General features: G+C 42.0%; 1 protein-coding gene across 5 annotated transcripts in view; it reads right to left on the bottom strand.

Moving 5' to 3' along the window:
- The window catches only part of AGTPBP1 (ATP/GTP binding carboxypeptidase 1), a 198390-nt gene that overhangs the window by 34767 nt on the left and 140956 nt on the right, over window positions 1-22667 (bottom strand). For all 5 annotated transcript variants that reach the window (XM_088470094.1, XM_088470093.1, XM_088470092.1 and 2 more), the window contains 2 exons: window positions 21002-21133; window positions 14094-14270 (listed from right to left, as the gene is read on the bottom strand). In XM_088470094.1, the coding sequence (XP_088326220.1) occupies window positions 14094-14270; window positions 21002-21133 (309 nt within the window). The remainder of the gene's footprint in view (window positions 1-14093; window positions 14271-21001; window positions 21134-22667) is intronic.

Here is a 22667-nt window from a genome sequence, read left to right as displayed (position 1 = left end):
CACGAGCGGCAAGGATGCAAGAGGTCACATCTGTATGTATTATTTACTGAAGGATTCTTCAAATCTGGACCTTGTGGAACAGTGCATGTTTTCCCACATCCCCGTGCTGGTGGTCAGGTGTATAAATTACTGACCAACATATTTTAAAAGATTCACTTCTACTTATAATTTGATTTGTGATTCTTAAGACCTTGAAAACATGCACTGTTAAAGTTAACTAAGGAGTGGATTTGAGAAACATGGTCAGGTAAGTGGTCTGAAAATATTACCGACAGCAGGAAAATGGGAAAAGCTCCTCCAAACTGCTCCTAGCAAAAATGTCCTCCAACTTATGCAAAGATTAGCAAATGGTTCGCTCAGCCGCTTTAACCATCCTAAATAAAGATCCATGGTCAGACCACGTGGAATTCCCGTAGCACACCATGATAGCGTTAGTTAAGAGGCTCTCAATTACAGAGATAGAAATCAGTGATGATATGCTCAATGTAGACATGTGAATTTGTGGATGGGATGTAGACAGCGGCGGGATCCCGGCACCATAATCTAGACCACCAACATCCCCAAGGTAAGCATCAGGCATGAGGGGGAAGGTTAGGGTGGCGAAGTTAGGCATTAGGGGAAGGGTTAGGTTTAGGGTGCGAGGAGGGGAAGGTTAAGGTTAGATACCAAGAGGGGAGGTTAGGGTTAGCACCGGGGAGGGAGTGTTAGGATTAGGGTGCAGGGAGGGAGAGGTTAGGTTTAGGCACTAGGGGGGAGGTTAGGTTTAGGCAGCAGGGAGGGAGTGTTAGGTTTAGGGTGTGGGGAGGGTGGGGTGTAAGTTTTAGGGACTAGGGGTAGAGGTTGCGGTTAGGAACCGGGGAGGGAGGGTTAGGGGTAAGGGTCAGACTTATCTTCTGTCCTTATGGGTGTTCGGGATTCTGACTTTCGGGATGCCGCTGTCGGTATTCTGACCAGCGGCATCCCGATCGCCGGGATCTCATACCCAACCCCATGTGGACATATTACATACTGACATTATGACAATGTCGAGGTGCGAGCAGATATCCGACTAACCAAGTGCCGCGAGGCTGGTCTCCGGCTTAGCGCATACAGCATGCTGAGTACCATGACTAAACACCCGGCTTAACGTGCGGTAACCGGTATCTCCTGACTAAATGCAGGGCACAGCGTGGTCAACTGAATAGCTCCGGGAACTCCTTTCCAGAGCTATTCAACATGGCGCTGAAATGCATAAAGTCTGCTTCTGGACAAACCATATTGCAATGCAAGGGGTGGATTTGAGGTGTTTTCTTTTTGTTTTCTTCATGCCATTAAAATACTGGGTACTTTAACATATACTGAACAGCATAATATTTAAACTGCAATTTAGAATTGATCTGTTAAACTCTAAATCTGTCAGTACAGTTAAAATCTGCCCTCTCCTTCCACACTGCATCATAAATTCAGGCAGGAGAAAACTTTGCTTCTTTTATTTTTTTGCTTTGCTCCTGTCTCTCGGTCACCAATTTATTTCTTAGTTTATTGTCATTCATATAAACCAACAAATTCAAAGTCACAGATGACAAGTACAGTAATGTATCTACTGTACTATTCAATGTGTGGCCTCAAAGGATTTGTAGCCGCATAAGTCTGGTGCTGCTCTCAATACTTAATACAGAGACCGGAAAGAGACAAAAGAAGCAATTCATCTACATAAGGTCCCTATTTTTCTACATGCAATAGGTGCCATAAAATCACAATTTATGCTACTGGGTTGTATATTGTGCTAGGAAGAATCACAAATTCATGAGTATAGAAATTAACTGCATTCATTGCACTTTTTTGTCAATATTTTTTGAGTGGTATAGATCCATATTTCCCCATACATGCGATGCCCAGCGTTGAGCTCTCTGATAGCTGAAAGCAAATATTTCACTGTAATGCTGGGTACGCAATACGTGATATATCATTCGTACAGCCAGCGAATGATATATTATGTGCGTCACCTCGTGTACACACAATATATCTGTGACGGAACAATAAGCTTCATCATATTCAAACGCCAGTGGGTAAGTACCTTTTATCTGTTATTATAATATAAACACTTGAAAAAAAAAGACAAAAAGGAAGCAGGTTATTGCCATGGTAATTAACCTTTATGTACAAGACACACCATGCCCATTATACTCTGCCATAAATGGACTGAAAAGCATACTTGCCTACTTTTGAGAAAGCATTTCAGGGAGATTGTGAAAGTAACACCTATGAGTGCAGCCTTAAAGTGGGCGTGTACTGCTACATATGGGAGGCGTGTAATAAAATTGCCTTACATTTTAATGTAAATAAGCCCCAAAGCAGATAGTAAGATCTACTTGTTGATAAAACAATGATACTTTTCAGAAAATGCATGAAGCCATAGGGATCATTGTGCCTTATAACCAATGCAGGGAAATTATACTAATGATCTAATTTGAATGTATATATCTGGGTTTTTTTTATATATATATAACAGGTACATAATGGGACTAAGGTGCAATGAGGGAGATTGCTAATATTTCAGGGAGTCTCTGACAATCAGGGAGAGTTGGCAAGTATGATGAAAAGTTGACTTTCATTAAAAGTTTGCTGGTAAAAGTGCTAGATTTTCAAAAGATTTAATTAGGATGGTAATTGCGCCCTAATTAGACAATATCTTAACAGAATACAGTAGAACTCTTAACTCCAAAGTACACATGTACTTATGTATGACACACAGTTGGGAAGAGGACACATACTGAAAGTTTAATAAGTAACAGGATCTGATCCTATGCATGAGCTTCAATGTGCTACATGTAAAAACCTTCCTAACCAAGAGCAAACAATGACGACACCGCTTGTTTCACTATAGAAGATTGAACCAGGTGTGTTAAACAAGCTAATTACAATTTATGAGACATAATTTCATAAGGTTATGACAGTGCATCAATCAGATGACTGCATGAAGAATTATTAAGGAAGGAATGAGCCAGTAGTACAGTAATCTGTCTCTGTCAAGTCTGAAACCACTTAGTGACCATCACAGTCGCAATATAATACAGTGTGTAACATAACCCGGGTGTGTCTGGTCAGTTTGGATAGAATACTCAATGAATTAGAAGACTTTTCACATTTCTAGACAATTATTGTGATAATCTACAAATAAATAAACATAACATATAAGAAACAATTCATAATCCCATTAATACACATAACTGTTGGGATTAATTAACTGTCCAGTGCAGGGAACTGTAAAATCTAGACGACAGACTTTTATGGAGTTTTATAGAGGAATGTACTAAAAAAAAATATAATATGCTACTTGGGGTTTCATATTCCTTACTGTATTTTTAAACTCTCCTTCGCCAATACAATATGTACATTACTTTCATTCAATTTAACAGGCTCATGGCACTTACAAATATAGAAGGACCTCTGCTGGCCAATTCCATAATCACCACTGAACATCATAGGATTTTTAAACCAGGGCTAGTGAGGATAGATGGCTCTATGTATAAAGAGCCAGCTGTCTTTTCCAGTCCCGATAAGCTCCTCCCCCTTCACCCATTTGATCCCCAAACTTCATTGTAAAGAGATTATGAAAAATTCTTCTAGTATTTGTTTTTTTTTTGAGTTATGCAAATTAAGTGGGGTACAAAAAAAATAAAAAAAAGGGAACAAGGGCAGTGGATACAGGGAGAGGGGTGACAGGACAATCCCAGATGTCAGATAAACATATGAAAAAAAATAAATCACAAAATATGCAGAGGTATGCAGGCAAAATAGAGTCCATTAAATACTAAAGAATACATCAACAACACATTACATATCTGGCTAAGTCTAAAGAGATTCATTTAGAGCAAAAGGGGGAGAACATCTTGCATCTGGATGCAATGGGGAGGGGGGCGCCTCTACCTTCGGTAATACCAATTCATGATGGAGGAGGAGGTATCAGTAGAGTATGGAGCCTCCAGGGTTTCCATGGTAATGAATACTTCTTAATGAACTGAGCAAAATGTGGTGGCTCCATGTAAGAGATTGCCTTTAAATAACTGATGGAAATATGAATGCATATTCATCCAACAGCTTAAAATAACACACCAAAATTAGCAAATTTAAGCCTCATACTGTATGCAGAGTTGGCCGCATCTCAAAAAGCATTCAGCTCTGTGCAAAAAAACCCATTCGCCGGCTTTAAAAGCAGAAGAAAAGTTTTTTAACATTTGTTTTGACAGCAAAAAATGTTTTTGATATAAGGTTTGATTTTAACAGGATGTTATGCACAAGTGAAAGTAGCAAAAAAATATAAATACATTCCCGAAATCATATAATATAGGCACCATAAATGAATAAGGCATTATTACCTTTAGAGTTCAATCCACAGTCAGTCATTCAGAAATGATAAGGGTTCAGGCACCGCAAGAAATAAGACCTATCTGTGTGGGCAGCAGAAACACGTACCGGCAAAAATACGCATTTAGTTCCATGAACGCAGTAATAGTTATGGCCAATTTGCATTCAGTTCTACAACATCCCATCTATGTTAAAACCTCAGAGCTGATTTCCCTTCAGTGATATTTATATTCTACCTATGCAGAACATTTGAAAGATCACAAGGCATAAGGGAAGGCCAGGGACGGAACTGCCAGAGACAATGGAGGCAATGTCCCAAGCAGCTTCTTCCGTCCCCTAATAAGTGCCTGCAGCATTGCTACCTCCGCAGCCAGGGTTGGACTGGCCCGCCGGGCACAGTGCAGCTGCTTGCCGGGCAGTCAGCTGTTAACTGACCCAGCAGTTCCATTTGTCTGCATCATCAACAGCATCACTATATATACCATTTACCAGAATCGCCCGTGACATCACGGGGGAAGAAGCCAAGCTGCTGCAGGCACTAAAATGCTCTCTTCGGATTGTCGGGCAGGCTCTATAATTGCTCTCTGTATTGTCTGGGAAGCACTAAAATGCTCTCCGTATTGTGTGGCAGACACTAAAATGCTCTCCGTATTGTCTGGTGGTCACAAAGATCGCAGACACAATGAGCGATATTTAAATCTGAGATATTACTCTGCGCATGCGTCAAATTAGCAGTTCAAAGTCGCATGGGTGAACGCGAGTGGTAACAGATTAGCGGGAAATGGGCTATAACTGGATGGGGAGTACTGAGTCACATACTACAACTCATTTTCACAGGACGTGACGTTTTACAAAGTTGAATGGCCTGCATGGGGAGTTGGGGGGCGCCAACATCTATCTTGCCTCCAGACAACTAGGATGAAGTTATGCCACTGGGGAAGACCCATGTAGAAATTAAGTTATAGGGGCCAAAACTGTCATCTTACCACAGAGCCGTAACTAGACTTTTTGATGCCCTGTGCCAAAGAGAGCATTGGCGCCCCCCCTCCCACCCCGCCATTTTTTAAATAGGGACATAAGATAGTGCACCTGAAAAAGGGCAATGACCTCATGGGAAAGGGCCAGGGAAGAGATAGGGGCAGCCAGGAGATGCTGGGAATAAAATAAGAGGAAGCTACAAGTGATAATAAACAGGAGAATTGACAGGCCCAAACAGCACCCCGTCTTGCAGTGCCCTGTGCCATGGCACAGGTCGCACCACCCTAGTTACGGCCCTGTCTTACCATGTAAAGTAGGTTGGCAAACTAAATAGCCAGAAGTAGTATGTCCTGAATAACTGGAGGTCTACAATTCACAACTTAATTACATGCAAGCCTGCATATAGAAACTCGGAAGATAGGAAGCGCTCTTAGCAGAAAAAAGCAAATCTACAAATCAAAGTTTTAGCTTAATATAAGCAGAACCTTTAACTCCGGGACAAAGAGAAGCAGATGTCACAGAAAGGCAGCACAAGTCCTGCCTCTGTACTGTGCAATGAACAACATCCTGGCTTCAGGCTTGTGAGAGGTTGTATAGTGATATCAATTTCCCTTTTACATTACAAAGAAACTAACGCAGAGTACAGCATACTTTACAGCATTTAAAAATATCCAGGGGCGCAGGTAAACATATATATGCATGGAACGTGCCCGCACTGTCTAGATAACAGATGGACATCCCTACTTCTTAAAATGGAGTGCACCTTATATTTTTTGTTCTCTGAGCCCTGCTATAGGAACTTGTCAGATGTATACATGCGCCCTTGCTCATTCAGCCTCAATACGCCATGGAGCGAGATATGTCCGCCAGGTCCCGTGCAGCTCTACTAGCGTTGTGCTTTTTTGGGGGGGGCAAAAATGCATCTAAGTTGCAATGTGATGTGACTAGGACGCACAGGGAGACTGTGCTGATTAATTTGATATGTGACACTTGTATATCTGCTTGTGACTGTAAGCAGAACTTGGCGTGGAAAAAAGCTGCGGCAGCTGCATCATAGCACTACGTATGCTGATTGAGAGACTAAGGGGTATATTTACTAAAGTTAGAGTTTTTAGAAGTGGAGGTGTTGCCCATAGCAACCAATCAGATTCCTCTTAACATTTAACTAGCACCTTCTAGAAGATAATAGCTAGAATCTGATTCGTTGGTATGGGCAACATCTCCACTTCTAAAATCTCACCTAAATTGCACAGAAATGGGATTGAAATACCAGACAGTGAAAAGCTGGCAGATGAAGATCCCGACTGCCAGTGGTAAGTGCCTTAACCATCCCCTCCCCTTCCCCTATCCCTCCTTTAGGGGTGTCCAACCCTAATCTCCCCCCAGGGGTGCCTAAACCTAACCCCCCCTCCCCGCACCCTAAACCTAACACTCCCAGGGTGGTGCCTAACCCTAACCTCTCCCTAGTGGCGCCTAACCCTAACCTTTCCCACGGGGTTGCCTAACTAAAGAGTCCCCCGGGGGTCCCTAAACCTAACCCCCCCATTCCTGGGCTAAGTGTTATACTTACCCGTCGAACCACGATCGGGATGGCTGGGGTCAGTGTTCCGTCGTTGGGATTCAAATAGGCGTCAGCATTTCGACGCCTATCTTAAGTCCCGTGTTGGGCAGGCAGAGACGGGATTTAGACCTGCGGCATTGCGTCCGCCGGTCTATTAACTACATTCCGTTGCACATAGCCAAAGCCGTAACTAGACTTTTTGGTGCCCTGTGCCAGAAAGAGCATTGGCACCCCCCTCATTTTGCAAAGGGACATAATGCACCCAAAAAAGGGACATGGCTTCATGAGGAAGGGACAGGGAAGAGACAGGAGAGGCCAGGAGATGCTGGGGATGAAATAAGAGGAAGCTACAAGCAAGAAGGATAATAAACAGAAATTTGGCAGGCCCAAACAGCGCCCCCTGACCTGTGGTGCCCTGTGCGATGGCACCGTCGGTCGCACTACCATAGCTACGGCCCTGCACATAGCTATACAAGTGTCAAGTGGTGCATCCTAGCTGCATCACTTTGCAGCTTAGACACATTTTCAGCAAAAATAGATGCAAGAAAGACCCCCAGAGCTGGCAGAGTCTCACAGGACATGACGCACCAAGAGGGGCTGTTTATGCGACTGCACTATATACAGGCTGTTGCAGAGTTGAATGCAAGCTCATTTGCGGAGCGTATCTTGCGAGCTTTTGTTCTGCATATGCTCCAGAACCAAGCATAGACAGCTACGGGCAATGCTGAATCGTACCCAGACCAAAACACGCAGGTGGCTGAAGGGGTATAACTGGGATGTGACGGACGCTCTCATATAGCCAAAGTTTAAAGCAGGTGTGTCAATGTAATTGTGGGACATGCAGAGTTGTGTGTATGCAGAATTATGCCATTTTCAGACTTATCTTTTCATCTAGGGCAGGGTTTCTCAACTCCAGTCCACAAGTACAACCAACAGGTCATACACAGGTGGGTTAATCTATTTTGCTGGGTCAGTATCCCACCTGTTTCCACAGACAAAAATCTTCAAAAGGTGACCTGTTGGGAAAACCTGAGGGTCGAGGTCGAGAACCACTGATCTAGGAACAGGGCTGGTGCAAGTACACATTGTTAATGAAAACAAGCGTATGGATAGGGGAGATCCATTTGTAGAAATTAAGTACAATTCCATTCTATTTCTATGCATTCAATACGGAAGCGATTATGGACGATTTGTCAGAGAATTGGGGAAATTCACATAAACCCTTGAATCACCAATCCTAACAAAAAAAAAAAAATCAGGATTGGCGAGTCAGGGATTTTTAAGATGCAGATTTTTCCCGATCCACCAACGAATCGACAATCATCGATGTCCGATATGTGTTTTTGAGTGCAGATCACATTGGCAGAATGGGGAATCAGGGCAATAGATGTATGGCTCACATATTAATTCCAACAGCAATAGTAATAGTAAAGGCCAACAGCATTAGCAGCAGTAGTGGTCATAATGCTGAGTTTTGTAAACTGCAGCCAGAACTCACATATAGGGCCGTATTCAATTAGCGGCAAAATCAGACGAATTTTGCACAAAAAAAAAACGTCGAAAACGGGAAGGCCGAAAAAGAAAAAAAAGAGGCGAAAAGTTTTCACCATCTCAGATCAGGTGAAAAAAAAATGCTAAATCCCTATTTTTGCCTAAGAATGTGGGGATTTCTTTCAGACCCCTTTGGACACCCCCTGCCCTAATGATAAATTACCCCTGAAGTTTTTCGTAATTTGGCAAAAAATAACCGGTCAACTTTTGATTAAAAAATAATAAAAAAAAGTATATGAATAAAAAAAAAAAAAAAAAAGAATGAAAATTGGTTTAACGTATTTAGTCTGGTTTCTCGGAGGGCTGTATTGATGCGTCAAGTGTTTTAAACATTGCATGTGGTTGCAGCAGGTAGTTTTATGTAACGATTTTTAAAAGTGCACTTTTACAACACGAAAATCTATTTGCACCCATTTTAACCTACCCCCAATATACGTGGAACAGTAGTTTCCTGGGGGAAAAATTGCTTTCTATAAATTTTTTACATTTTTTCAAATGCAAATTACCGCCAACCGACTCAATTTAAGTACCCCAAATACTTTTATTACGGCCAAAAATACACTTCTAAATTAATTTCCGATGTACGTCAGACATTTTATGAGGTGACTTCGTATCGCTGAGCGTCTTTTTATGCAACTTTTTACCTTCAAATGAGTCTTATTCGCACAGCGAAGCAAATAGGTAACACAATTAGCTTATGCTGATTAGAATGATATGCGGCATGCCTATGCTGTGTGTGAGACTGCGGGTGTATCTGCATGCGAAACGCTACGTTACAGTCGTTGTGCTACCTATTTGCATCGCTGTGCGAATGAGATGCATTTCAAGGTAAAAAGTTGCAAGAGAAGACGCTCTGCACTACTGAGTCACGCCACAGAATGTCGCAACCAGAAGGGCTGCTTAACGCGCAAGGAGGCCAGATGTATGAGGACACATCTGTATGATGATTTGCGCTACAGGAGGGTCCGCAAATTGGGCATCAGGGGTTTACATGAACCATGGTGCGATAAAAAACATTTCATGAAATATTTCCTGAACTTGATTTAAATTTTCATTAGTTATACTCCAAGTTAATAAAGATTTATTTACACAGCCTTGATAATAGACTCTAAGAATTGAATTATATACAGAAAGCGCCGGCATCCTGTACCCAACCCCTAAATTAATCATTAAGTACCCACATACAATGTGATCATATCAATTAGCAAAGAGTGTGCCAAATGTTATGTGTACACAAACCTCAAAAGCAAACTAGCCACCTACAACAAAATAAAATGTATTTTGAATTGTGTTACAGAATGACATCTGCACATTTCAAGTTGACGTCAAGTCGCTTTTGCCCATTTAAAATGGGTCGTAACTGAAGCATACACAAAAAAAAATTATAATTATATCTTGATACCTTTACATTTTTAATATACACTAAAACAGACTGTATATATCATTATGAAGGAAGACACCAAAATTAAGAACTGGCCCCCTAGTGGTAATTTACTGAACTACATGCCATGGGGAAAACAAAATCTATATCCTCTAAGCCAGGGGTGGGGAACCATATTTCTGTCGAGGGCCATTTTGATATATAGAACATAATTTGCGGGCCCAGTGCAAGACATGCCCCCTCTGTGTGACAGCACATGGGGCGGGGCCACGATCGCCAGTTATTACAGCAATGCCCGAAGCATCCTGAGGATGCTCCAGGGAGCTATAAGGGCAACAGTGGGACCATCTGAAGAGTCCTAAGGATGCTCCAAGCGGCACTGCTGCATAGATTCTGGCTGTTGCATACCATTCTAAGCACCCTGCTAGCCAGATGAGGCTAACAGAAAAAAGCTCAGAGGGCCAGACCAAATGATTCCGCGGGCCTTAAACGGCCCCCGGGCCTGAGGTTCCCCATCCCTGCTCTAAGCAGAAGAAAATTAAATGATTTGCATAGTATGATAACAATAAAAAAAAAAAAAAAGTGTGGAGATTTATTCTAGCTAATTTTAGAGCCAACACTTGACATGAAATCAAAGAAAACAAATTATTTCTTTTAAGCCCATGAGAAAAAAAATCTATTGTATGTAGTTAAAAAAATTATATTTGTTTCACATTAAATTTACAGTTAAAATACACAAACAAACCAGACAATTGGCCTTTTACTGCTTCATAAATAGAGCCATTCGTGATTTATGTCACAGATGTGAACACGACTGGAATATCGGAAAATATTCAATTAAGTGGAAAGAGGCAATAATCCACACCCCAGTGAGATACTAAGTAGATGGGGAAGAAATGATATGCACACTTAAGGGTATTCATGAAAGCTAGGAGATACAATTGTGAAAGATAAAGTACCAACCAATCTGCTCCTGACTGTCCCTTTACAGGTTGTGTTTGAAATATGACAGTTAGGAGCAGATCAGTTGGTACTTTATAGGCCACAATTTTCTCTTTCTCTCCAAGCTTTCATGAATACCCCCTTTAGATGCATACATAACTGTTTTATGTTAGCAAGATGCATTAATAATCTGTACATTAAAGAGATTCTGAAAACCTGCATATATTGCAAAATACAATGGAGGGCAGGGGAGCACATCTGAATAAAGAGGGCAGAAGGGGCACAGTGCAGAAATTAAGCAGGTGATGACACCAGCAAGGCCAATGGTAAATAAGATGTATGACATATAGTGAATCAGAGTGTCAGAAACGTATAAATGGGGCAAAGGAGACATATGCTGGGTGCACACTAGTGACAAGCAATATATCGGTACAGTAGCAGTTCGGCAGGTGTGTGCACATGATATGTCTGTGAACTATGTCAGTCACAGACATATCAGGTCGGTTCTACAGCACAACTGAGATATAGCGGTACGTCTGGCTATGTGTACGAGTGACCCACCGACTGCCCGTGGCTGCAGGGACCGTCAACACTGACATCACAACTGGGTTGGCAAATTGAAATGCCTGCCCTGTTGTGATGTCTGGCCAGACATATTGATAAGTGTGAATAGCTTACAAAATTGGCTGCTTGGTTGGCTCGACGGCCACTTCGTTGTGCACCCAGCTGTAGGGGCCAATTCCGAATCGGGCGCAAAAGAAAAAGAAATAAAAGTATGGAAATTTGCAGCTTGCAAAACCATGATGGGTTTTAGAGTTGGGAGGGGTGTGTCTCAGGTAAACTCTGAATCGCAGCAGTGTAATGTAAAGGCAGCCACCGTTTACCCTGCAGGGAAAAATATGTCATTGCCACAGCTTGCATTATAAGATGGTTTGTCTACGTGCACAGTTGCTCCTTATTTTGCTTTTGCTCCCAACTCTGAAGCAGCCTCTGTGAGAGATAGACATGACACAAATGTGATCATAAGGTAAGATACAGTGATGAAGACAATTGGAGACCTCCAGAAAGTCACATTAGGGGAAATGGCTGCAGGTAAGATAAGTAATATATGTGCACCTCTAATTTGTTTTGTGATAAATACAGCTGTTCTGAGAGTTCTGCAAATATCCTCTGCCTTGGTGTCGTTGATCAAAACGAAGGGTCTCATTGGGTGGGCCTGGGAGCATCAACAGTATGATAGATATATATATATGTATTTATTAACAGTTATTTATATAGCGCACACATATTATGGATCGCTTTACAGCAGTTTTCCTAACAGGTTTTGTTTTGAGGATTTCTGTCTGTGGGAGCAGGTGGAATAATTACTGACCCTTAACTCACTTGCGCAATATTAAAATAATCCATAAAACAAGACCTGTTGCTGGTACGTGAGGACTGGAGTTGAGAACCACTGCTTTACAGAGATTATTTAGTCATTTATATCAGATCCTGCCTCAGTGGAGCTTACAATCCATATTCACACCTATACAATCCATATTCACACATAGAGAATAGTTTCAGGTTCATTTTTTTGTCAGCATCCATTTAACCTACCAGTAAGTTTATGGAGTGTGGGAGGAAACTAGAGAACCCGGAGGAAACCCACGCAAACACGAGAAGAACATGCAAACTACACAGATCATCAATGACCAGGAATTAAACTCATGATCTCAGTGCTTGTGAGGCAATAATGCTAACCATGCCGCCTATATATAGCTATGTTGTGCACAAAACTTAGCACAAAACTTACCGCTTATGTATATGCTGACACACATTTATTAGATTATTTATAAATTGTTTCAGAGTGACATACTTTCTTCTGTTTTCGCATACACGGTGATCTTTACGGTCCTGGCGGCGCTTTTTCAAATTATTTTACCTACTTGTATGCACATTTTATTAATTTCAAGTAGTGCGCTCGACTAGCACTGACTCCCAGTAACCTATGGGCATGGAAGCCGTAATATGGGCATATGAGCGGCAATGTATGCTGTCAGCACAGGAGCTGTACTTTATACTGTGGGTTTCAGAGCAAACATCAGCTATCTGCACTGTTCATGTATTATTCAGAGGAACAAAAGAGCAGTGAGTTACTTTGGTGTGGTGCACGCCGGACTACAAACTTATTGTCAAAAGAACTGGTGAAAATAATTTAAAGTTGGAAAACACTCACAGATTGGCCAGTGTGAATACTACACCAGCAATATGTCTGAGCAAAATTTTCTGAAAAATATTTAAACATGGAACGTTATCCCATAACTACATTGTTGCAGGGGGTTGGGTACGGGATGCTGGCATTAATCCCAACGCTGGAATCCCGACTAGGTGAGAATGCCGACACCCGCAGGTAAGTAGCCTAACACTAACCCTACTCCTAACCTCCCCCAACCGCCCCCGCAGCCTAAACCAAACCCTAGTCCTCCCCCAAGTGCCTAACCCCTAACACTGAACTTAACCCTCCTAATGACTCTAATACTTACTGTCGGGATGCCGGCAGTCAGGATCCTGACTGGTGTTGAGATTTCGGCGCCAGCATTCTGAATGTCGGAATCCCGCCCGTCGGGATGTCAACTACATCCCGTACAGGTTATCAGTATTATATATTAACCAACTGGTCGTCATGAAAAGGATACACTCATTAACTGAAACATAGTTTTACTGATATCAAAAAGTAGTGAAGAAAATTAATCAGCACAGTCTCCTGGTGCGACTTAGTCGCATCGCATTGTGACTTGGACACATTTTCGCCAAGATAAGATGCCGAACGCTAACAGAGTTGCACGGGACCTGGGAGCTCACTCAGGCCAGGCATAACGTGCTGCATGGTGTATTGAGACTAGATGAGCAAGGACACATCTGTATAAGCTCTCACGGACAGGGCCCTCCAAAACTTGGTTCTCAAATTGTACTACCCTTATATCCAGTAAGCTCCTAATTACAGTCTGATTCTTTCTACCCACCCATGCCAGGGGCTTGGTCACTGAGTCCTACTGGTGATAAGGGTCACTCAATAAGTGTCTAAATATGTAAATGTTTGATATTCCTTTTATGCTGTTTGATAATATAGTATTTTCATATATATATTATTGTAACATTTCTGCGCTACAGACACTTGGCGGTACCATATAAATAAAAAAAGACAATATTAATAATACTAAATTTGAGCTGTGAACTCTACATTTTCCATACCGGTAATATAACATTACGGGCGCAACTCCCATGTTATTGTTGTGTTTGCAGTGGTTATGATTGTTGTCAGAGTGAATAAAACAACAATATGCTTCATCTTACCTTGTACTTCCCCGTATCACAGCCACACAGGGTGCTTTCCATTGTGTAACTCCTCTGGACTCCCAGCTCTCTCCACACCACCACACGAGCAGTTGATTCCTTGGATTTTTCCACCACAAAACTACAGCTGCTTAAGGAAAATGCTGGGGCAATTTGGCTCAGAAATTTAGGTAGAGTCTGGGTAAGAAAAGACGGAGAGAAAAAAAGGCATACAATAAAAAATCTAGAACAGGGGTAGGCAACCTGTGGTTTTCTGTGGGACTACACATCCCTCTGCTGTGGGACTACACATCCCAGCATGCAATGCCACAGTTTTGCTATAACGGCATGCTAAAACTGTGGCAGGGCATGATGGGATGTTTGTTCCACAGCAGTTGGAGTGCCAGAGCTTGTCTACCCTTGATCTACATGTTCAGAAGAAAATAATATTTGTATTGAGAATTATTTGCTGCAAGAGTCAGGCTCTCTCTTCATTGCATGAATACAAAGAAAAATGTACATTTACTTTGTGTTGGTACGTAAACGAACTGTTAAAACAAAGATCATGCACATTTGTAAAATGGCCACAAGATGGCAATGCCACCAAATTACTATAAGATATTTTGGCAGGACTTACCAGTACATCCAATCTGCACACATTAAAGGGACTATACAGCTAAAATTCTATATAGTTCTCCCAAACCTTTTAATCGCTCATAAGGGAAATTTATTGTCTCTGTTAGATGTTATTGTTTTGTCACGGTCTTGCTAGATTTAGCAAAGGATGCAATAACTGTTTCCTGATTAAGATGAAAAGCCTACACCACCTTCGGTTGGAAAGAAAGTATTCCACGTAATACTGCCCTATCTTCATTAATAACTAATAAAGGAGGTTTGCAAGATAAAGCTCCCAATTTTGATACAATTCTTAAGGTCCTACAAAGGCTTAAAAGGTGGAAACTGACCAGCTGTCAGTACAATATTTAGGTCCCATGGCTCTATGGCAGGGGTGGGCAATAAGTGGCCCTCGAGCTGCTGTTGAACTACACAACGCAGCATGCCGTGCAACAGTTTTAGCTTGGCCAAATAGCAAAACTGTGACAGGGCATGTGGGATGTGTAGTCCTACAGCAGCTACAGAGCGGTTTATTGCCCGCCCCTGCTCTATTGGATGCCTATATGATGGCTTATGTGTAATTCACCCTGTAAAAAAGTCTTTACTTCTGGAATAAATTTTTTCTGAAAATAAATAGAGCGTATACCTGTACCTTCAAGAAGCCTAACCTAAGGCCCAATGCGAGACCTAAAGAAATTGAATTTCACCATTTTTTAAAGTATTTTGAACTGCTCTTAGTTCCAACACATTGATGGGAAGCCCCACTTCCTATTTGGTCTATAGACCCTAAAAAAAGATGATTCAAGATGACTGCACCCATCCTTGAAAAATGGCAACTGTATGATCACTGACCAGTCCAAGGCCAGGAAACTCCTGCCTTTGTTTATGTTTTCCACATGTGTCCACCATCTGAGCGATTTTCTTGTCTCTGGGGACAGGCTAATGAATTGATTTGATAGTTGATGATTGGACCCTGACCAACTCAGAAATTTTAACTGAAACATCCTGGAATGCAATCTTGCATATTGCCTGCCGTGCTTCCAATGTAAAAAACAACTTCCCTAGTAGTTACATACAGCATGAAAATTGATGGGTTACTGAGCCCCAAAATCCTTTTGACTAGATTTTGAATGTCTCTGATTTCTGGTAGAAAAACTCTGGCCAATGTTGTAATGAACATGAGGCCTAAAAATTCCATCTGACAACTGAGAACCAACTTGGATTTTTTTCAATTGATAACCTATTCCGTGGCACTGTAAGACGCCTAGTGCCCTAAAAAGGTAACCTATGTAACTTCTTTGAACAATAGATAGTCTAAATAAGGAATCATCTTTTGGCTCATCCTCCTCAGGAGGCCTGCCATGACAGGGGCGGTTACTAAACCAAGCCTTGAATTGGAAATACATTTCTCTGAATGCAAATCTTGGCAGACTGACATGAAGATTGGCATCTTTGATGTCTATACATGGCAAAACTTTATCTCCATTCCACTTATGACTGACCTTACAGACTCCAATCTAAATTTGTCTGTTCTCAGCTTTGTATTTGAATACTTTCAATTTCAAATGGGTTTGCGATTACCATCTGGTTTTTGAATAAAAACAGATTGGAATAAAACACCATTTTTCTTTGACATTTTGGTACTGAAATGATTACCCTTGTATCTTGAAGAGCCTCTATTGCCTGACTGGAGACATCTTTGTCTGTTTAGCCATCTTGTTGCAAAATACCATTTCAGTGGTGGACCCGAAAGACTGATAAAGTAACCATTTTCTATTATATTTGTTACCCACTTGTCCGAGGAAGATATCCTCCATTGGTCCTTGAATGATAGCAAATGGGCACGTACACGAGATACTTCTGGGTGTGTGCCCTGCCAGTCATACTGACTTATCCTGGAGCTTGGATACCAGTTTTCTCTGCTACTTTCTAATTGTCCTAGTTTGTCTTCCTTTATAACCGAAGCCTTGGAAATCAGATAACTGCCTCTCAGCAGAAAGGACTGGGCAGGCTGCTGTTTAAAAGATGGGCAAAAATTTAGACTTTTAGTCTTAAACTACCTTCTTAATGGTAAGAAAGAACCTTTCCAACCTGTGGCTTCTAAAATTATTTTATCTAATTTGGGACCAAATCAAAATCTACCCTCAATACGCAAACCTTCTAAAGACCTCTTATGGTGTATACACACGTAAATATTTTCTGTCCAACCAACCAACTAGTTGATTGGTTGGAATTAAAATCTGGTAAGGTATGGGAGTAAATGATGATCAGTAATTTGCTCCTAAATGCCAGAAAACAGATGAAAATGGTCGTTCAGACAAGTCTGTTAAATGTTAGATCTAAATAATTTGTTCAAACAGTTTTTGTCCATTTTCCAGCGTTTGGGAGAAAATTGCTGATTGTCATTTGCTTTCATACCTTATCAGATTTTCATTCCAACCAATCAACTAGTTGGATTGTTGGACAGAAAATCTTTACGTGTGTACCCAGCATAAGTCTCTATATCTGGAGCCCATGATTTTAACAGTCACACTCATCTAGCTACAAATGCTAGACCTGAAATCTTTGACTGAATCAAAAATACATCCAAAGCAGCTTCTCTCATGTAATCTGCTCCTATTTTGAGTTGATCTGCCATAACAACTGGGATCTAGGGCTGTCTGACTGGATCCCTTCTAGTAAGAGGTCGATCCACTTCTCCATAGCCTTTGCTACCCAGACTGAGGCCATACTAGGTCTTAACGTTGCATCAGCGGCTAAGTAAATGGATCTCAACACACTTTCACATTTACGGTCAGACCTATCTTTGAAAGTGGCTCCATCAGGAATAGGGAGAGCCATAGCCTTAGATAAGCTTGCTATAGGAACATCTACTCTAGTTGACGGTTCTTTATATACAATATCATTATCTGAAATAGGGTGCATACAGGGGTATTCAATATGGAGCGAAAACTCAAGTTTCTGCTATGTTTTCGCTCGGATGACGTCATTATCGCCGTTTTTACTTTTACACCGTATTCAATTTGCAAACTTTTCGCGGATGCGAAAAGTATATTGCATTAGACCCTGCGAAAAAGTATCACCAAGGAATGGGTGGCGAAAAAAAGTGCAGAATTGGGGTTTTGGGGTGCAACATTTCAGGAACCCCCGTGCAGCCTTCAGACAGTCCCCCAAAGGTAATCTGCGTCAAAAAAATAAAAATAAAAAATTAAGGGCACCCCAAAAAGTTGGGGTACAAACTTAAAAAATAGCGAACTTTACTCTGGGGGGGTCCCCAAGTATGCCGCAAGTGTTTTTTGATGGCAGGTGTTTGCGGCAGGTGGGTTTTTCACGATTTTTTTAAGTCCCTTTAGCAACTTTCAAATATGCTGAACCCCATTTTCAGGTACCCCAAATTTGATGCCCATAGTTGTTTTGCCCAAAAAAATCTTCTAAATGCTCTTCTGCATCACCTTATTCAAAGCCGCATTTATGCACCAGCCGCGGCTATTAGAAACCCCGACTTCCTTCAGTAGTTAAAAATGGGGGTACCCATAGTGATCCTCCATGTCTACACATCTTTAGTGGGGTCCCTAGAATATTTCCCGGAAATTCCCGTTTTTGTTGAACCTGAAAAAAAAGTAGCAAAAATTTACAAAAAAAATGACATAAGGTACCCCCCAAAAGCCAACCAGCCCCAGGCTTGCCAGCCAGTGGGGGGTTTCTAAAAATTCGGGGAACAAAATGTGTTCCCCGTATTTTAGAAACCAACACCAGGCTGCAGGGACTAGTGCTGGTTTTAAATATAGGGGGAAAAAAAGACATGGGGTACCCCCTATATTTAAGACCAGCACCAGACCCAACCGACCGGGGTGTAATGCCACAGCCCGGAGACCCAATCATCGGGGCTCCAGGTCCAAAGCATTACACCCCAAGTTGGTCAGCGCAAGCCGGTGATCTCGGGGGAGTCGGGGACCCCCAAAAAAGGGTCCCCCCTCTCCCGAGCACCACAGGCTTACGCTGAAGCCTGGGGCTCATCCCCATACCCCTGGAGCGGTGGGTATGGGGGCAATAGGGGGGCCAAATAATGTAACACTATTGGCAGGTGTTTTTTTCATTGCGCAAGGTAGCAGCAGGTGCATTTTTGTAGAATTTTTAAAAAATAACTTTAGGGACTTAAAAATATGCTAGTACCCATTTTCATGTACCCCAAATTTGATGGGACCACTTTTAAAAATGAAAAAAAAAAAGGTAAATGCTCTTCTGCATCACTACTTCAAAGTCAGGAAAAAACACCTGCCGCGGCTATTTAAAAACCCCGACTTTCTTCTGCAGGCAAAAACGGGGGTACCCATAGTGATCCCCGAGGTCTGGACATCTTTAGGGGGGTCCTACAATTATTTCCAAAAAATTCCCGTTTGTTTTCGCCGATCCAAGTATCGCCGGGTCCAGTTTTCGACGATTTCATATTGAATACGGGGATAAGCGGGAGCGTGCGCGATACTTTTCGCCGGAAAAAGCACCGATGTGCGGTGAAAACTTTGACGGCGAAGTTTACGTTTCATATTGAATACCCCTCATAGATGGAAACCTGCGTAGCACCTGGAACCTCTTTTCCGGTTTACCCATGGTTCTGCAATTAAATTGCATAATTGCAACGAAGAGGGATAAACAATGGACCTTTTCTTTCATTTTTTTGGTCCTGAACAAATCATTGGATACAATTTTCTGATTATCACCATCTTCTAGGTCAAGGGCCTGACAGACTGCTTTAACCAAATCCTCCACTATCTGGACACCAAATCCTTCTTCTATAAGGAAACTGAATCCTCTACCTCAGAATCTTCAATTTGTCATTCCTCATCAGAGGAAATATCAGATTCGGAGGGGTATATTTAATAAAGTGCGGGTTTTTAGAAGTGGAGTTGCTGCCAATAACAACCAGATTCTAGTTATTATTTTCTAGAAGGAGCTAGATAAATGATGAGTAGAATCTGATTGATTGCTATGGGAAACCACCCCACTTCTAAAAACCCGCACTTTAGTAAATATACCCCGGAGAAACCAGACACCTGCCCTAAAAACTGTCGTTTGTGCGACTTGGGCCCGGCTGAGAATAACAATTTCTCTAGAGAAGAGGACATCCTTTCTTAACCTAAAGCAGTCCTTTCCATTGATTTGGCCAAGATGGAACCTCCGCAGGCTCTAAAGTCCCAGACTCTCTGGAGAATTATCGTTTAACAGGTTAGAACCTTGTTCTACCTTGGTTACTCCCTGTTGCAAATCAAACTTATTCTGAGTAGATACTAAATTAGATAATTCCTCTCTCATAACCAAAGCTATGGAAAGCAAAAGAGCTAACCAGGCTGTTTCCTCCACTGGACCGGGCAAAGGAAGAGAGGTGCCTTGCAGGTTGTCATCAGCAGATCCTCTTTTCAGCTGTAGGAATGTACTAATAATATTCTCAACCTGAACCTCCTTATTCAACCTGACATCCACCTCCCCTTTTAAAAAAAGTCTAGGCTCTGGGAGCATCTACTCCAACACTTCAACCCTTTCATTAGGATGAGAGAGGAGCCCGTTGCCGTTAACGCAGCCACCCCCCTTACATTACATTAGGCAGGGTGTACTGGTCCAGAGCTGCTTCCTGGTTTGCGGCTGCAGTCATCTGTAATGGCAGTCCACGTGTTCCTTCCATTTGTGAGAGCGCACCTTTCAAACAGCCAACGCATTGCCAACATCAGCATACACTTTCCTGGATCTTCCAGACCTGTTTCATCTGCCACCCCGCCCTCTTCTGTGCAGTGCTACGCCAACCGTTTTTCAGGGAGCCGCTGCTGCCAGCCTGACTGCCATTTACAGTAAGTGTTACATTGTTCCCATAAACTTTTGTTCGTAAATGCCAGGATAATGCTTCATGTATTCTGGCTGAGGGAACTACAGTATAAACATCATTACGTATTAACATTACTGACATGTCTACATGGAAAAACCACAGCTATAATAGTGCTACACAGGAGAAGGCAGTGTGAGTACCTACAGTATTACATTCCTTATTTTCTTAGCGATGTCTGTATGACACTGAGGTGGATGGCGCTAAAACTAACCAGGGGTGGGCAATAAGCGGCCCTCCAGCTGTTGTTGAATAACAAATTGCATTGCGACATTTTAGCATGACCAAATAGCAAAACTGTGGCAGGCGTGCTGGGATGTGTAGTTTTGCAACACCTGGTGGGCTGCTTATTGCCCACCCTTACGTTAACCAAAGGCACACAGTTTCCAGGGCAAAAACAACCTGTATGTGTAATATTATATACCCACTTGATTATACTCACTCTGTATCCACTATCTTCTGCTATGTCACACGAGGCAGCACTGGCATTTGTGTGCCAAATGGTCTCCTTTATACTGCAGCCATACATGAATACGTTTTTCTTGCGAGAATGCCCATGGTAGTCGCAGTAAACCTGAACAGCAAAATAAGGTGTACAAATTTTTACTGAAGTGATTCCATCTGACCGTCAAATAACAAATGACAACCCCACTGTGCACAGTCACAGAGAGGCACCCATATATTTGCTTAGCCACTGAATGTACTACTTATGCTCCAATATACCTTCTTCTCTTAATATTCTGGACCAAACACACACACATTTCACAATACAAAGTGTGATGGGCAGCACAGTGGTTAGTATTGTATCTCAGCACTGAGGTCATGGGTTTGATTCTGGACCTGGCCCTATTCTGTGTGGAGTGTATATGTTTTCCTCGGCTTTGCATAGTTCCCCTGTACATGTATGGTAATTTGTTGAGTGTATGTGGGCACTTGTGTGTTAGATAATTTAGACTATAATCTACTATGGCACTATATAACCAATGATAATTAGTATAGTTGCAAATAATAATAATAATCATGATAGTGTACATAAATAGGTCAAGGGAACAGTGAAACAAAATAAATTACCTTTGACTGCCTCAAAGGCTGTTAAAATTTAAGTTTACTCTGAGAAATGTAGCATGACAATAAAACAAGATATATGTGCTCAACGCAGAGGTCAAGTATACAATGCAGAGTAACAGATCATAATTAACATATAATACAGATCCAATTGTGGTAGCAAATATACAAAATATAATATCCTAAATAACAATATTAAGATAATAAATAATATACTCAACAGTTAAAGTAATCTGCCTCACAGTAAACAGCTACCCCTACAGTGCCCAACAATACACAGCTAACCCTACTGTGCCCAGCAGTACAAAGCTTCCCGTACTTTGCCCAGCAAAGCACAGCTTCCCCTACTGTGCCCAGCAGTACACAGCTGCCCCTACAGTGACCAGCAATACACAGCTTCCCCTACAGTACCCAGCAATGCACATCTTCCCCTACTTTGCCCAGCAGTACACAGCTTCCACCAACTGTGCCCAATGGCACACAGCTATCCCTCACAGTGCCCATCAATACAGAGCTTCCCAAACAGTGCCCAGCAATACACAGCTTCCCCTACTGTACCCAGCAGTACTCAGCTTCCTCTACTGTGCCCAGCGGTATACAGCTATCCCCTACATTGCCCAGCAATACACAGTTTCCCCTACTGTGCCCAGCAATACACAGCTGTCCCCTAGGGCTATTTCACACATGCTGGTTTTCGCCTTGTAGTAAATTTAATTAAGTATGTAAACGAACGGGTCCTTTCAGATGGCAAGGTCGACGTGTTACAGCCAGGAATATCCACTGACAAGGGCAGCTGCTGTGCTGTGTCCGTGCCATCACTGCAAGTCAGTGAACCACAAATTGCAATGTTTCCTTACACACACACACACCAGCTTTTCTTACCTTGTACCTGCCCACAACTCCATCTGCTGCTGCGCATGGCAACTACATTTAGACAACTAACCACAACATTAAAAACGGCTCAAAGCTGTTGCATGTGAAAGGAATTGATTGCCGGCAAAAAAACAGCCAGTTTTGGACTGGGTTTTTTTTGCCTGCCGGTG

Source organism: Taudactylus pleione, unplaced genomic scaffold (genome assembly GCF_031769625.1).
Source record: "Taudactylus pleione unplaced genomic scaffold, aTauple2 ptg000095l, whole genome shotgun sequence".
In the NCBI taxonomy this organism is placed as follows: Eukaryota; Metazoa; Chordata; class Amphibia; order Anura; family Myobatrachidae; genus Taudactylus; species Taudactylus pleione.
This window is presented reverse-complemented; position numbering and strand designations above follow the sequence as displayed.